General features: G+C 49.5%; 1 protein-coding gene across 1 annotated transcript; it reads left to right on the top strand.

Annotated features, from left to right (window-relative positions):
* Positions 1–2,836: 2,836 nt before the first annotated feature.
* On the top strand, positions 2,837–10,952 carry LOC143783336 (histone H4-like). The gene is made up of 3 exons (XM_077271738.1): positions 2,837–2,863; positions 9,240–9,350; positions 10,638–10,952. Exons 1-3 carry the CDS (start codon positions 2,837–2,839, stop codon positions 10,950–10,952), a joined length of 453 nt encoding a protein of 150 aa, XP_077127853.1.
* Positions 10,953–15,912: the final 4,960 nt, after the last annotated feature.

The following is a 15,912-nucleotide window of genomic DNA, read 5'->3' as shown; positions in this document are numbered from 1 at the left end:
ACATACTCCATACATACTCCATACATACTCCATACATACTCCATACATACATACTCCGTACACTCCGTACATACTCCATACATACTCCATACATATTCCATACATACTCCATACATACATACTCCGTATATACTCCATACATACTCCATACATACTCCATACATGCTTCATACATGCATACTCCATACATACTCCATACATACTCCGTATATACTCCATACATACTCCATACATACTCCATACATACTCCGTATATACTCCATACATACTCCATACATACTCCATACATGCTTCATACATACATACTCCATACATACTCCATACATACATACTCCGTACATACTCCGTACATACTCCATACATACTCCATACATACATACTCCATATATACTCCATACATACTCCATACATACATACTCCATATATACTCCATACATACTCCATACATACATACTCCATACATACCCCGCTGAGAAAGCGAATACGTGAAACGCGCGTCCGGGGGCGCCAAGCAAGGAGGGGGTAATCTACCTGTATGACTGCAATGGGTAAGCTTGATATCTTGTTTTGCTATATTCAGCAATATAATTAGGTTACTTTCTGTGTGGGATACCGGCTGGTCCTTATACATGTTATCAGGGTCTTTCCATTGCTGCTGATTTAGAAAGGGACGTAGATTGACCCATGTTTCCCCCGACTGTGCTTGGTTTTTGTCATGTCTCCTTCCTGCTGCTCTCCTTTTAGTGCACAATGCACACAATATTGTGTTATAATTGTTTATATTGAGTCTAATTTATGAGAAATACAGATTTAATGTTTTTTATAAATATGTGGCTTTGGACATTTCTACTCCGTTTCCTTGTGTTCAATACTCCATACATACTCCATACATACATACTCCGTACATACTCCATACATACTCCATACATACATACTCCATACATACTCCATACATGCTTCATACATACATGCTACATACTCCATACATGCTTCATACATACATACTCCATTCATACTCCGTACATACTCCGTACATACTCCATACATACATACTCCATACATACTCCATACATGCTTCACACATACATACTCCGTACATACTCCATACATACTCCATACATACATACTCCGTACATACTCCATACATACTCCGTACATACTCCATACATGCTTCATACATACATACTCCATACATACTCCATACATGCTTCATACATACATACTCCATACATATTCCATACATACTCCATACATGCTTCATACATACATACTCCATACATATTCCATACATACTCCATACATGCTTCATACATACATACTCCATACATACTCCATACATGCTTCATACATACATACTCCATACATATTCCATACATACTCCATACATGCTTCATACATACATACTCCATACATACTCCATACATGCTTCATACATACATACTCCATACATATTCCATACATACTCCATACCTGCTTCATACATACATACTCCATACATACTCCATACATACTCCATACATGCTTCATACATACATACTCCATACATACTCCATACATACTCCATACATACATACTCCGTACATACTCCGTACACACTCCGTACATACTCCAGACATACTCCGTACATACTCCAGACATACTCCATACATACTCCATACATACTCCATACATGCTTCATACATACATACTACATACTCCATACATACTCCATACATGCTTCATACATACATGCTTCATACATACATACTCCATACATACTCCGTACATACTCCGTACATACTCCATACATACATACTCCGTACATACTCCAGACATACTCCATACATACTCCATACATACATACTCCATACATACATACTCCGTACATACATACTCCGTACATACTCCAGACATACTCCACACATACTCCATACATACATACTCCATACATACATACTCCGTACATACATACTCCGTACATACTCCATACATACATACTCCGTACATACTTCATACATACTCCATACATACATACTCCGTACATACTCCAGACATACTCCATACATACTCCATACATGCTTCATACATACATACTCCATACATATTCCATACATACTCCATACATGCTTCATACATACATACATACTCCATACATACTCCATACATGCTTCATACATACATACTCCATACATATTCCATACATACATACTCCATACATACTCCATACATACTCCATACATGCTTCATACATACATACTCCATACATACTCCATACATACTCCATACATACTCCATACATACTCCATACATACATACTCCGTACATACTCCAGACATACTCCATACATACTCCATACATGCTTCATACATACATACTCCGTACACATAGCTCCCAACTGTCCCTCATTGTGCGGGATTGTCCCGAATTTCATGCTGTGCCCCGCTGTCCAGCGCAGGACGCTGTGGTCCCGGACACAGATCAGGAGAAACTCCGCCACGCCCCCTTTTGTTAGGCCACGCCCCTTCCCCTGTATGTTCCTGAGTCTCCCAGTGTCACTGTTCAGAGAGGGAGAGAGAGGGGACACTTCTAGTTTGAGGTATGTAACAGCAGAGCCTGGGTGCCGGCGGCAATGTAAGCAGTTGCCAGCAGACCAGTGTGGACTGCTGACAATGCCTGCTAGTATAAATCGTGCGTGGAATGAGTCTGGGGCTGAGCAGGGAGGGATGGACACACTCACAGCCTCCCTGTTTGCCTCCAGAGCTCACAGATCGATGACTCACTGACACTCCAGTCAGTGCATTTCAGAGGAGGAGAGGGTGACGACGCTATTGTGGCTGCTTTTTTTCCCCACGCAAAAATGGGCAAAGCCAAAGCCCCTGTGACAGTCTGATACTATCATCATGTGCTATAATGAGACAGCAAATCATGGCACAATTAAGGTGTGTGTGCGAGGTGTATTTAGCGGAGCAGTGTGTGTGAGGTGCACAGAATGGAGCCGTGTGTGTACGAGGTGTACGGAGTGGAGCCGTGTGTGTATGAGGTGTACGGAGCGGAGCCGTGTGTACGAGGTGTACGGAATGGAAGGGTTTGTTAGGCACACCCCACGGCTACTTCTAGTTGCGGTGTTAGTTCAGGTTTTGCGGTCAGTACAGTTTCCACCTACTCCAGAGAAAGTTCATGCGGCTCCAAAGTCACCGGATCATAACAGCAGACATGGAGTTGTCTGGTGTGCAGTGGTCGAAGCTACAAGACCTCTGTCAAGTCCTTCTGTGTTTTGAGGAATGCACACGGCTGGTAAGTGCAGACAACTAGGGTTGAGCGACTTTTATTTTTTAGGATGGAGTCGGGTTTCGTGAAACCAGACTTTGTCAAAACTCGGTTCGAGTGAAATCGGCCGATTATCGCGAAAAGTCGGTGATCGACCGAAACACGAAACCCAATGTAAGTCAATGGGGAATCAAAGTCGGCAGTGAGTGGAGAACAGGAAAACACCTACACTGCCCATTTTAATGTCAAAAACATAAATTATTATCACTTAAGTTTGTGAATCTTAATTTACCTTATAATATTAGTTAGGCATTGAAAATTGGTGGTCATTTGGCAAAAGTTGTTGGGAGGGGGGTAGGGCTGGCTCAAGATTTTTGTGGGCCCAGGAAATGCGGACTATGTCACGGCGGTGGGGCAGGGAGAGGTAAGTATTAAAACTTTGCAAGTGCTGTGATCCTGAGCAAGCGGGGGGGGGGGGGGGGCCCACTCGTTCGCATTGGCACTGGCACAGGGCCCCTCAAAGTACGGCGGTGTGTTTGACGGGCGGGGGCGCCTCCCACCGGCAGAGACACTTTTGCGTACTATGAGGGGCCCTGTGCCAGTGACGTCGTCAATGAGTATGCCCCCCCCACCTCATGAAGGAACCTGCACTTTCATATGCACCTTCCTCTTTGTCCCCGTGTAAGGTGGTATAGTATGCGGGAAGTGGAACCTGACTTTCAGCAGGGTCAGATTCTGGCTGTGTAGAGTGCAAGGGTAATGTAGTGGTCTGGGTCAATGTACCGGCAGACTCATCTAGCACTGGCTGGGCAATGGGCAGGATGAGGAGGAAACACAGGTATAGGCCCAAAGAATAAAGTAGGCTAAATGCAGTTCAAAATTGGTAACAGGAGTAAACAGGCGGCACTGCTTTGTTCAGTGGAGAACACGAAGCAGCGGCAGACACCGTTAGTAGGCCCAACCAAACAAGTATGCCAAATGCAGGCTAATATCTGATATAGGCCAAAAGCCTGAAGATTGAAGCTCAGGTTTGTTCAGTGGAGGAGAAAAGCAAGGAACGCCAGACACCGTTACTAGGGCCCAACCAAACTAATAGGCCAAATGCAGTTTAAAATTTCCTATAGGCCGAAAGCCTGAAGATTGAAGCTCAGCTTTGTTCAGTGGAGGAGAAAAGCAAGGAGCGGCAGACACCATTAGTAGGGCCCAACCAAACTAGTAGGCCAAATGCAGTTTACAAATTCCTATAGGCCGAAAGCCTGAAGATTGAAGCTTAGGTTTGTTCAGTGGAGGAGAAAAGCAAGGAACGCCAGACACCGTTACTAGGGCCCAACCAAACTAGTAGGCCAAATGCAGTTTAAAATTTCCTATAGGCCGAAAGCCTGAAGATTGAAGCTCAGCTTTGTTCAGTGGAGGAGAAAAGCAAGGAGCGGCAGACACCGTTAGTAGGGTCCAACCAAACTAGTAGGCCAAATGCAGTTTAAAATTTCCTATAGGCCGAAAGCCTGAAGATTGAAGCTCAGCTATATTCAGTGGAGGAGAACACCAAGGAGCAGCAGAAGCCATTAGTAGGGCCCAACCAAACAAGTAGGCCAAATGCAGTTTCATATTTCATATAGGCTGAAAGCCTGAAAATTGAAGCTCAGCTGTGTTCAGTGGAGGAGAACACCAAGCAGCGGCAGACACCTTTAGTAGGCCCAACCAAACAAGTAGGCGTGACCGCTACGCGACCAATCACAAAGCAGTGACGTCACCTAAGGTCTTTCAAGCGCTTGAAATACCTTAGAAGATGTCACTGCTTTGTGATTGGTCGCGTAGCGGTCACGCGACCGCTACGCGACCAATCAGAAGCTGTGGACGTCTTCTAAGGTATTTCAAGCGCTTGAAAGACCTTAGGTGACGTCACTGCTTTGTGATTGGTCGCGTAGCGGTCACGCGACCGCTACGGACCAATCAGAGTGCAGTGACCTCATCTAAGGCCCTTCAAGCGCGCATTCTTAGGTACAACGGCTCCCGGTTACGGCGGTAAAGTCCAGGCTGCATCGGAGGGTGAGTATATCCCTATTTTTTATTTTAATTCTTTATTTTACACATTGATATGGATCCCAGGGCCTGAAGGAGAGTTTCCTCTCCTTCAGACCCAGGGAACCATACAGGATACCGTCCGATACTTGGTGTCCCATTGACTTGTATGGGTATCGGGTATCGGTAACGGATTAGATCCGATACTTTGCCGGTATCGGCCGATACTTTCCGATACCAATACTTTCAAGTATCGGACGGTATCGCTCAACACTAGTCAGCGGTCATTGCGAAATCACTCCACAACCTGGTCATAAAACCCCTCTGTCCAACGCCACTTCTGATTTGTGCACCTCTAACACCTCTTGCATGTTGCCCCCTGCAGCTCGTGTGAGAACCATCACCGGCGCTGTGTGCTGGGAATGCCTGAACCAAACGGTCTACAAGAGTTGCTTGTTTGGTAGCCAATATTTGCTCAAAGTTCTCATGTGGCATGATATTTTGCAATTTCCCTTTATAGCATGGATCCAGGAGGCAGGCCAACCAGTAATCGTCATCGGTCATCATTTTGATAATGCGGGGGTCCCTGTTTAGGATAAGCAAGGCATACTCAGCCATGTGGGCAAATATTCCAGGTGTCAAATCACTGCTTGTGCTGGGCTGCGGAGCACTTTCTGGCAAATCAACATCAGTTGTCTCCCGCAAAAACCCTGTACCTGACTTTGCAACGCCACCAGTTTCTATTGCCCCCTGAGAAGCTTCCTCCTCCCATAAATATTCATCCCCATCATCCTCCTCCTCTTCGTCCGCAACCTCGTCCAGGAGAGTTCCCTGGGCAGACAATGGCTGACTGTCATCAAGGCTTCCCTCCTCCTCGGCTGCAGACGCCTGCTCCTTAATGTGCGACAAACTTTGCATCAGCAGACGCAAGAGTGGGATGCTCATGCTTATGATGGCGTCATCTGCACTAACCAGGCGTGTGCATTCCTCACAAAACTGAAGGACTTGACAGAGGTCTTATAGCTTTGACCACTGCACACCAGACAACTCCATGTCTGCCATCCAAGTGCCTGCCCGTGTATGTGTATCCTCCCACAAATACATGACAGCACGCCTCTGTTCGCACATCCTCTAAAGCATGTGCAGTGTGGAGTTCCACCTTGTTGCAACGTCTATTATTAGGCTGTGCTGGGGAAGATTCAGCAATCGCTGATGGTTCTGCATACGGCTGGAGTGTACAGGCGACCGGCGGATGGGGGAGCAAAGGAGCAGGGCTGGTAAATCAGGGTAATTCTTGAGGAAGCACTGCACCACCAGGTTCAAGGTGTGAGCCAGGCAAGGAATGTGTTTCATTTCGGAAAGGGCTATGGCAGCCATAAAATTCCTTCTGTTATCACTGACTACCTTGCCTGCCTCAAGATGTACACTGCCCAGCCATGAATGAGTTTCTTGCTGCAAGAACTCGGCCAGAACTTCCGCAGTGTGTCTGTTGTCGCCCATACACTTCATTTCCAACACAGCCTGCTGACGCTTACCACTAGCTGTTCCACAATGGGACACCACGGGTGCAACACTGGCAGCTGCGGATGAAGTGTTCGTGCGACTGAGCTCTGTGGATGAGCTTTCGCTTCTGGAGGAGGACGAGGAGGAGGAGGAGGTGAAAAAGCCTACAGCCAACTGTTTCCTAGACCGTGGGCTAGGCAGAACTGTGCCACTATTGCTGTCCCCTGTGGACCCTGCATCCACATTAACCCAGTGTGCCATGATGGACACGTAACGTCCCTGGCCATGCCTACTGGTCCATGCATCAGTTGTGAGGTGCGCCTTTCTGCTGACCGATTGCCTCAGTGCATGGACAATGCGTTCTTTGACATGTTCGTGGAGTGCTGGGATGGCTGTTCTCGCAAAGAAGTGTTGACTGGGTAGCTCGTAGCGTGGTACAGCGTAGTCCATCAGGGCTTTGAAAGCTTCGCTTTCAACCAACCGGTAGGGCATCATCTCTAACGAGATTAGTCAAGCAATGTAGCCGTTCAAACCCTGTGTACGCGGATGAGAGGAAGAGAACTTTATTTTCCTATCAAGAGTCTGTTGTAGGCTGAGCTGGACTGGAGAGCTGCATATGGTGGAAGTAGCGGAGGTGGTGGTGGACATGGCAGATTGAGAGAGGCTTGGTGATGGTATTCTTGATGTGGGCCTACCTACAGTGTTTCCAACCAAGAACCTTGTGATTCCCTGACTACTTTGGCCTTGCGACAATACCTCCAAATTTGTTACTGGTGGTGTCATAACCGGTGGGCTTACAGTGAGGGAAGCAATGTAGTTTGCTGACTACCTTCATTCTGAGCAGGTGCACCAACTGTACAGGACGTTTGGTAGTTAGTCCAGGCTTGCAAGTGCATGCTGGTTAAATGTCTATGCATGCACGTTGTATTTAAATTTTTTACATTCTGCCCTCTGCTAAAGGTCCTTGAGCATTTTTTACAGATAACTTTGCACTGATCATTCGGATCTTGGTTAAAAAATTGCCACACTGCACTCTTCCTACTATCGAATACCTTTTCAGGCATTGCATGCTGTGCTACTGTCACCGGATGGCCACGCTGTCCTAAAACTGTTTTTGGTTTTGACACACGTTTTTGGCCTGATACGGGCCTGCCAGATGAAAGCTGTTGCGATGTTGATGCCTGCTGCGGCTCATCCTCCTCCGCTTCAGAGCTACTGCCAGTGGCACCCTGTTCCCCCAATGGCTGCCAATCAGGGTCTACAACAGGGTCATCTATCACTTCCTCTTCAATGTCCTGTGCACCTTCCTCTGTGACACCGTGTAAGGTGCTATAGCGTTTGGGACGGGGCACCATAGTCTCATCAGGGTCAGATTCTGGCTCAGTACACTGTGAGGGCAATGTTGTGATCTGAGTCAATGGAACAGCATAATAATCTAGCTGTGGCTGTGCATCAGTGCACTCCATGTCCGATTCATCTTGTAATGGGCAGTGAACTATTTCCCTTTCTAACCCTGGCACGGTATGTGTAAAGAGCTCCATGGAGTAAACTGTAGCGTCGCCTGACGCATCCTTCACTTTTGCTTTGGGTGAAGGACACAAGGAAACGACTTGTTCTTGACCGGGAGCATCCACTGACGACTCGCTGATTTTACATTTGGAACTTTCGGAGGAGGAGGCGAAAGAGCTAGAGGCTGAGTCAGCAAGGAAAGCCAAAACTTTTTCCTGCTGCTCCGTCTTTAAAAGCTGTTTACCTACTCCCAGAAAAGGGAGCCTTTGAAGCCTTGTGTAGCCAGACGATGACGCTGGCTCAACAACTTGAGCCTTAGGTGCTATTTTGCTTTTCCCACTACCACCAATTGCTCCACCACCACCACCATCATTACCAGCTGGCAATGACCGCCCACGGCCACGACCTCTTCCACCAGACTTCCTCATTCTTGGGAAAATGTAACCAAACTAACAACCGTTATATAGTACTGTAAAACAAGGTAGAAAGTGTATGTAAACTTGTTGTGAATTTAAATCTCCCTTTCTATATGTGTGGGAGACTGCTGCAAAATTCAGGCCCACTGTATTACACTACACAGTATAAGTGGCGGAAAGTGACTGGCAGATATACGCCAAACAGAACAGACGCAGATGCACTTAGTGGCAATATTAATCTCCCTTTTTATGTGTGGGAGACAGCAGAAAAAAATCAGGCCCACTGTATTACACTACACAGTTTGAGTGGCAACAGAGCAGTGTGTACAGTATAGACCAGTGTACAGTATAGGGAGCAGTGTGTACAGTATATAGAGCAGTGTGTACAGGACATAGAGTGGTGTGACAGTCTCGTGACACTCTCTTGTTCCTCTCTCATGACTCTCCTGACTCTCTTTCTTCATACTCTCGTGACTTTCTAGTGCCTCTTTTGTGACTCTCGTGACTTTCTCATGACTCTCTCATGACTATCTCTCGTTCCTGCAGAACGTGATCCGTGACGCCGTCACCTACACCAAGCTCGCCAAGCGGAAGACCGTCACCGCCATGGATGTGGTATACACGCTCAAGTGTCAGTGCCGCACTCTCTACGGCTTCGTAGGTTAGGTGAACGCAGCAGTGTGTTTCAAGGTCCCACAGCCATGGCCGATTCCGGTATCCGATATACTGAAAATATCGGAACTCGGTATCGGAATTCCGATACCGCAAATATCGGCCGATACCCGATACTTGCTGTATCGGAATGCTCAACACTACCACAGAGGTGTGTTTTGAGGTCCGACAACTGCGGTGTTGCGTTTAGAGGTCAGACAGCGGTGGTGGCTCATTTTGACGTCCGACAGCCGCGGACGGGTGCTTTATTATATTTCCAACAGCGGCAGAGGTGCGTTTCGAAGTCCGACTACCGCGGCCTTGCATTTCAAGGTCTAGCAGCGGCGGCTGCATATTTCATTGTCTGGCAGCGCGTTTCAAGGTCCGACAGCCAAGCAGGTGCGTTTCGAGGTCCAACAGCAGTGGTGGTGTGTTTTGAGGTCTGGCAGCTGAGGCGGCGTGTTTTGAGGTTCGACTGCTGCGGAGACGCGTTTCAAGGTCCGACAGTTGCGACGGTGCGGTACGAGATCTGAAAGACATGGAGGTGCGTTTGGAGGTCCAACAGCAGCGTCGGTGCATTTCGAGGTCCAGAAGCCGCAGTGGTGCATTTTGAGGTCCGACAGCAAAGGTGGTGCGTTTCAAGGTCCAACAGCTGTGACGGTGCATTACAAGGTCTGAAAGTCGTGGACCAACAATTAAAAAAAGCAAAAAAACACCTAATAATTTGCACTTTACAGTTAAGGTCACATTGCTGTAATTTTGCATTAAAGCATAACATTATATATAAAAAAATGAATAAAAAAATGTCTTTACGGGTAGTGATTTGCACATGAGGTAATGACATAAATGAACATTTAATCACCAGATGTTGATATAATGAAATATCTATTCTAATTTCACTTGCTTCTTTCACCCTTCCAAATCTCCATTTGAGGAAGACTTTCATCGGAAAATGAACAATTGTTAATCATTGCATTGCGCTGAGGTTGGGTAATTCTGGGGGTGGCTGGAACGGTGATGACAATATTCGGGATACCTTCAGTTAGAAGGGGAGGAAATTGCATATAATACAAGCTGGAAAGATAATTGCAGACAATGAACAATGAGTGGAAAATTCAAACTTCCCAGCAGTTCTGCGTTCAGCCAATCAGCAGAGGAAGGGAGGGGCTAATGTAGATTCTGTAAGCCCCGCCCTGGAAGCGCGTCATCTCTGCAGTTCTCTCTCTGGTCCTTTCTTCCTCCATATAAAGGAGGAGTCCGTGCGGCTCCCGCATTAGTTTTTGCTCACTGCAGAAGAAGTCTGGTTGCGGCAAAGGAGGAAAAGGTCTCGGGAAGGGCGGCGCCAAGCGGCACAGGAAGGTGCTCCGGGATAACATCCAGGGCATCACCAAGCCTGCCATCCGCCGTCTCGCTCGCAGGGGAGGCGTCAAGCGCATCTCCGGCCTCATCTATGAGGAGACTCGCGGCGTCCTGAAAGTCTTCCTGGAGAATGTGATCCGTGACGCCGTCACCTACACCGAGCACGCCAAGAGGAAGACCGTCACCGCCATGGACGTGGTGTACGCGCTCAAGCGCCAGGGCCGCACTCTCTACGGCTTCGGAGGTTAATGCTTCTCTGCTCCGTCCTCACCCCCCAAAGGTTTTTCTCAGAGCCGCCCATGCAGCACCCCAGAGTCCTGGTTGTTGCAGTACTGTGGCTCCGCCACTATGGGGAGCTGTGGTACGTCTGATTGCACTAAAGGAGTTTCTCTGACCAGGTACACTCACACCACACTTCACACTCCGGCCACCAGGGGGGGTGGTCCTATCTAGTAGGCCACTCCTCACAACTCTGGTAAAACTGGGGGTTGGACAGGAAGACAGGGAGAAGTAGCTGGGAAGAGCTAGTGAGAGGACCTGTCAGGGATGGGATCCTGGCAGACTCCTCAGAGCAGAACTAACCAGTAAACAACGGGAATACAGTAAAGGAGAAATACCAGAAGGGGTCCTGCTGTTAGACCGAGGCAACATCCTTCTGAGGCGCAAACAGTCGGTGGCCGGAACGCCGAGCAAGTAAGAGACTTTAAGTACATTGCAAACCACGGCCGGACAGCTAATTACAGGTTGGCTGTCTCACTTAACACCTAAGCAGACAACGGAGGCAGCTGTGGGAGAGGGGCGACTCTAGGGTCCCGGAAGAACTCCAGGCCTACCCCGTCATACGGGTGCGTCCTACCATATCATCTGGAGGACAGAGAAAGAACAGTAGAGACAGAAAGAAACAGTTGTGAGGACTATCCCGGGAGCTCAGCAGGGAAGAACTACAACACACAGCGCTAGAAGGTAGATACTGATTCCCACCTGTAAGGAGGAACTCCTGATGTGTCGTTGGACCGGCCGGTCTCTGAAAACCCAGTTAACAGCGCTCTGGACTGAGGTCTCCAACATCTTCAGTAAAGAGGTAAAGAGACTGCAACCTGGTGTCTTCATTATTTACCGCGACCTGCACCGTTACAACACCGCTTATTGCACCGGACGTCCCCCACTGACAGACAGGGCCACGGACCGGGTCTAGCCACCGTGACAACCCCAGGACTGAAACTCAGAGGCCCGGCTCCGGGTATCCCCTCGGCCCTGCGGTGGTGTGGGGGCGCTCCAACTTGGCGTCACGAACAGGATTTACTTAAGCCTGAAGAATCAGGTCATGTGTGCCTTGGAACTGTGATTTATCGTGCTTGGACTGTACTTTATTGAGAGAACTGTGTGCTACTGCTTGCCACGGAAAGTTACCGCCAAAATTCGCCATTGCCGCGCGCGGAGGGAGGAGCCTTAGCTACGTGGGCGGGATCAGCCAAAAGAAGCGCGGAACGGAAAGCGCGGTGAGACGCCAATCCCGGAAGAGGAACTCCGACCTCCAGCAGGTTAGTGGGAGGAAGGGACGGCCATGTCCGAGTCGGGAGGAGAGGAGGTGGCGGTCGCAGCCGCGGACGCAGGGGCAGCTTCGGTCCCCGCAGCGGCCGAAGCCGCGGCCCTAATACCACCACTGGCTGCCGCAGAACCCGCTGCCCCCATCAGCCAGTCGGACACTGCCGCTAATGCGAAAGCCATAATGCCCTTCTCCATGCCCTACCTGCCCGGAGCGGCCTGGCTCCCACGATATTCTGGGGAGGCGCATACGTTCACTGACTTTAAAGAAGGGCTCTGCAGCCTGCTCGAGTTCTATCCCCTAACCGAGCCCCAGAAGGTCCATATGATAACCGGCCAACTCTTTGGGGCGGCTCTGAGAGAAGTGAAATCCTGGCCCGCTGAGGATAAAGGAACTGCACAACAGATTTTTGCCAAGCTTAAAGCCACCTTTGATACTCGCACTGCCACAGAGATTAAACTGACTTTCTATGGATGCAAACAGAGGTCGCAGGATAGCTTACGGGACTATGCCCTTGATCTCCAGGAAGCGATGCGGGCCATTAAGCAGAGTGACCCCGGCAGCATGCAGGATGAGGATAAAATCCTGAAGGAGCGGTTCATTGAGGGGCTCCTGTGCAGTCACCAGCGGGGCCAATTGCACTTCCTGGCCATGCAAAATCCAGACTTGACTTTTGCGCAGTTTAAAGATAAAGCTATCCAGGCATTGCAGGAGCGACAGCCCAGCCGCGCAGTACCACCCAGGCGCCCCGCTCTCACCTACCACCAGGAGGTGGCATCGGATACCCCAGTTGCCGCGGAGGCCGACGCCCAGAGCTTCGAGGACGACTCCCCTGCAGGACTCCGTCTCCAGATGCAAGAGCTAACCAAGAGCGTTGCTGCCCTGGCCCGGACGGTGCAGTCCCTGCAGGAGGCCCCCAAAGAGAAGATCCAGTTGGCTTCCAGCCCGGAGGATGTCCCTTGGATGCGACGGAGGAGGACTCTGCCGACCAGGAGCCGGCCCGACGATCGCTTCCACCAGGATGCACGACCCATCTGCCGCCGCTGTCACCAGGTGGGCCATCTTGCAAGGTACTGTCCTTTAAACGAGCAACCCCTGGGGCAAAGGGCCAACCCCCAGGAGTAGGACGGTCAGGCCCGCAGCATTGGAGAACCAAGTATATTGGAGGACGACCAGTTCTCCCTGTAGTGATTGATGGAATCCCCTTGAATGCTTTGCTGGACACCGGTTCTCAGGTGACGACTATACCTCACGTGCTCTACAAACGGTATTGGGAGGACGCTGATATTACTCGTGGCCCTGACGATGATTTCACCATAATCGCCAGTAATGGTCAGCCGTTGCCACAAGTGGGGTATAAGGAGGTCACCATCAAAGTGGGGCGGGTGGAATTGAAAGCCCAAGGGATTGTGATTGTAGATATTGATCGTCGAGAATGTAATCCCATGATGACTCTTGGTACTAATGTTATAGAAAATTGTCTTGCAGAAGTGATTGTTTTGTTGCAACAGGTGGCAGAAAACGCTGGCCACAGTGAGCAACGTGCCCTGCAGAAGGAAATCAGGGCTCTGATGCAGAGACAGCAGGTAGAGCTGACTGGTGGCGAGATTGGTCGTGTCACTGTAAGTGATTCAAACCCCATCGCGATACCTCCCAAGAGTGAAATGTTAATATGGTGTCGAGCAGCCATAGGCCTCAGGGGTAGGGACTACCAGGCCTTGGTAGAACCTGTATATTCAGACAATAGGCCTACTGTTCTGACAGCTCGGGGGGTGGTCGACGTCCGACAGGGGAGAGTGCCCGTACGTGTCCTCAATTGTGGGGAGGAAGAGGTCCACCTAACCAAGTATACCACGCTCGCCAAACTGTTCACTGTCAATAATAGTGTAATACAGACACCTGAACCCTTGGTCCCGTCAAACGTGGCGGAGAACAAAGGTTCTGCAGAGCACTCGAAAGACTGGTGTCGGGAATTGCATGTGGGCACTGACTCTACCCCATCTCATCAAATACAGGGGGCTTACAGGGTAGTACACGAGTACGAGCAGGTATTCAGCAAACACCCCTCAGATTTTGGGCAGGTGAAAGGGATCCAACATCACATCCCCACGGGAGATCACCGACCCATAAAAGAGAGATATCGCCCTGTACCCCCAGCTCATTACCAGTGTGCCAAGGACATGTTGCGGGAAATGAAGGAGGCTGGGGTGGTGAGAGACAGCTGTAGCCCCTGGGCAGCTCCGTTAGTCCTCGTTAAAAAGAAAGATGGTACAATGAGGATGTGTGTTGATTACAGACAGTTGAATCGCATTACACATAAGGACGCATACCCACTGCCCAGGATAGAGGAGTCCCTGGCTGCCTTAAAATCTGCTAACTATTTCTCTACCTTAGATCTCACCAGTGGGTACTGGCAGGTTCCTGTGGCGGAGGCGGACAAAGAGAAGACGGCCTTCACGACGCCAATGGGCCTCTGTGAGTTCAACTACATGCCCTTCGGATTGTGCAATGCTCCCGGAACGTTCCAGAGGATGATGGAGAGCTGCCTGGGACACCTGAACTTTGAAACCGTGCTGCTATATCTGGATGACGTCATAGTCTTCTCTAAAACCTACGAAGACCATCTGAAGCACCTGGCCGAGGTGTTCGAAGCCTTGTCCAACTTCGGCCTAAAGGTGAAACCGTCCAAGTGTCATCTGCTGAAACCTAAAGTGCAGTACCTGGGCCATGTGGTGAGCGCTGAAGGAGTGGCCCCAGACTCCGACAAGGTCACAGTGATCAAGGACTGGCCAAAGCCCAGTGACCTCCACGAAGTCCGGCAGTTCCTCGGGTTGGTAGGTTACTATCGGAGATTCATTAAGGATTTCACCAAGAAGGCCGCACCCTTGCAAAATCTGCTGGTGGGCCAACCAAAGAAGACCAAGGGGAGGAAAACCCCCTTTGATTGGAACGAAGAGCTGGAGGAATCCTTCACCTATTTGAAGTCGGCACTGACGGGAGAAGAGATACTGGCTTACCCCGAATACGATCAACCGTTTGTGCTGTACACAGATGCCAGTAATGTGGGATTAGGAGCCGTGCTGTCCCAGGTTCAGAACGGCAAAGAAAGGGTGATCGCTTACGCCAGCAGGAAACTCCGTCCCACGGAAAGGAACCCTGACAACTACAGTTCCTTCAAACTGGAATTCCTTGCCCTTGTCTGGGCAGTGACAGAGAGGTTTAAGCACTACCTGGCCTCTGCGAAATTCACCGTCTTCACGGACAACAATCCGCTAACGCATCTGGATACTGCCAAACTCGGGGCTTTGGAACAGCGGTGGATGGCCCGGCTGTCCAACTATGATTTCACCATCAAATATCGGGCAGGACACCAGAATGCCAATGCCGATGCTCTGTCCCGAATGCCCAATCTACCAGAAGTGGGAGAAGACCCGGAGGCACTTGAAGAGGTGGAGCTGCCTGCCTTCCATCGCCCCAAAGCCACTCAGAACTCTCACCATGTGAAGAACAGGCACAAGAACCAACCGGATGCCACGCTGAATCCCCTGCCCCACCACGGATGGGCAGAAACCCAGGATAGTGACCCCGCGGTCCGTCAGGTGAAGGAACTCTTGACGCAGGCTGGGTTGCACCCTGGCCCAGATGATCCACAAGAAACTCAAC

This window comes from Ranitomeya variabilis, chromosome 6, assembly GCF_051348905.1.
Source record: "Ranitomeya variabilis isolate aRanVar5 chromosome 6, aRanVar5.hap1, whole genome shotgun sequence".
NCBI lineage: Eukaryota > Metazoa > Chordata > Amphibia > Anura > Dendrobatidae > Ranitomeya > Ranitomeya variabilis.
Note: the sequence above shows the minus strand (reverse complement) of the source record. Positions and strands in the feature narration are given on the sequence as shown.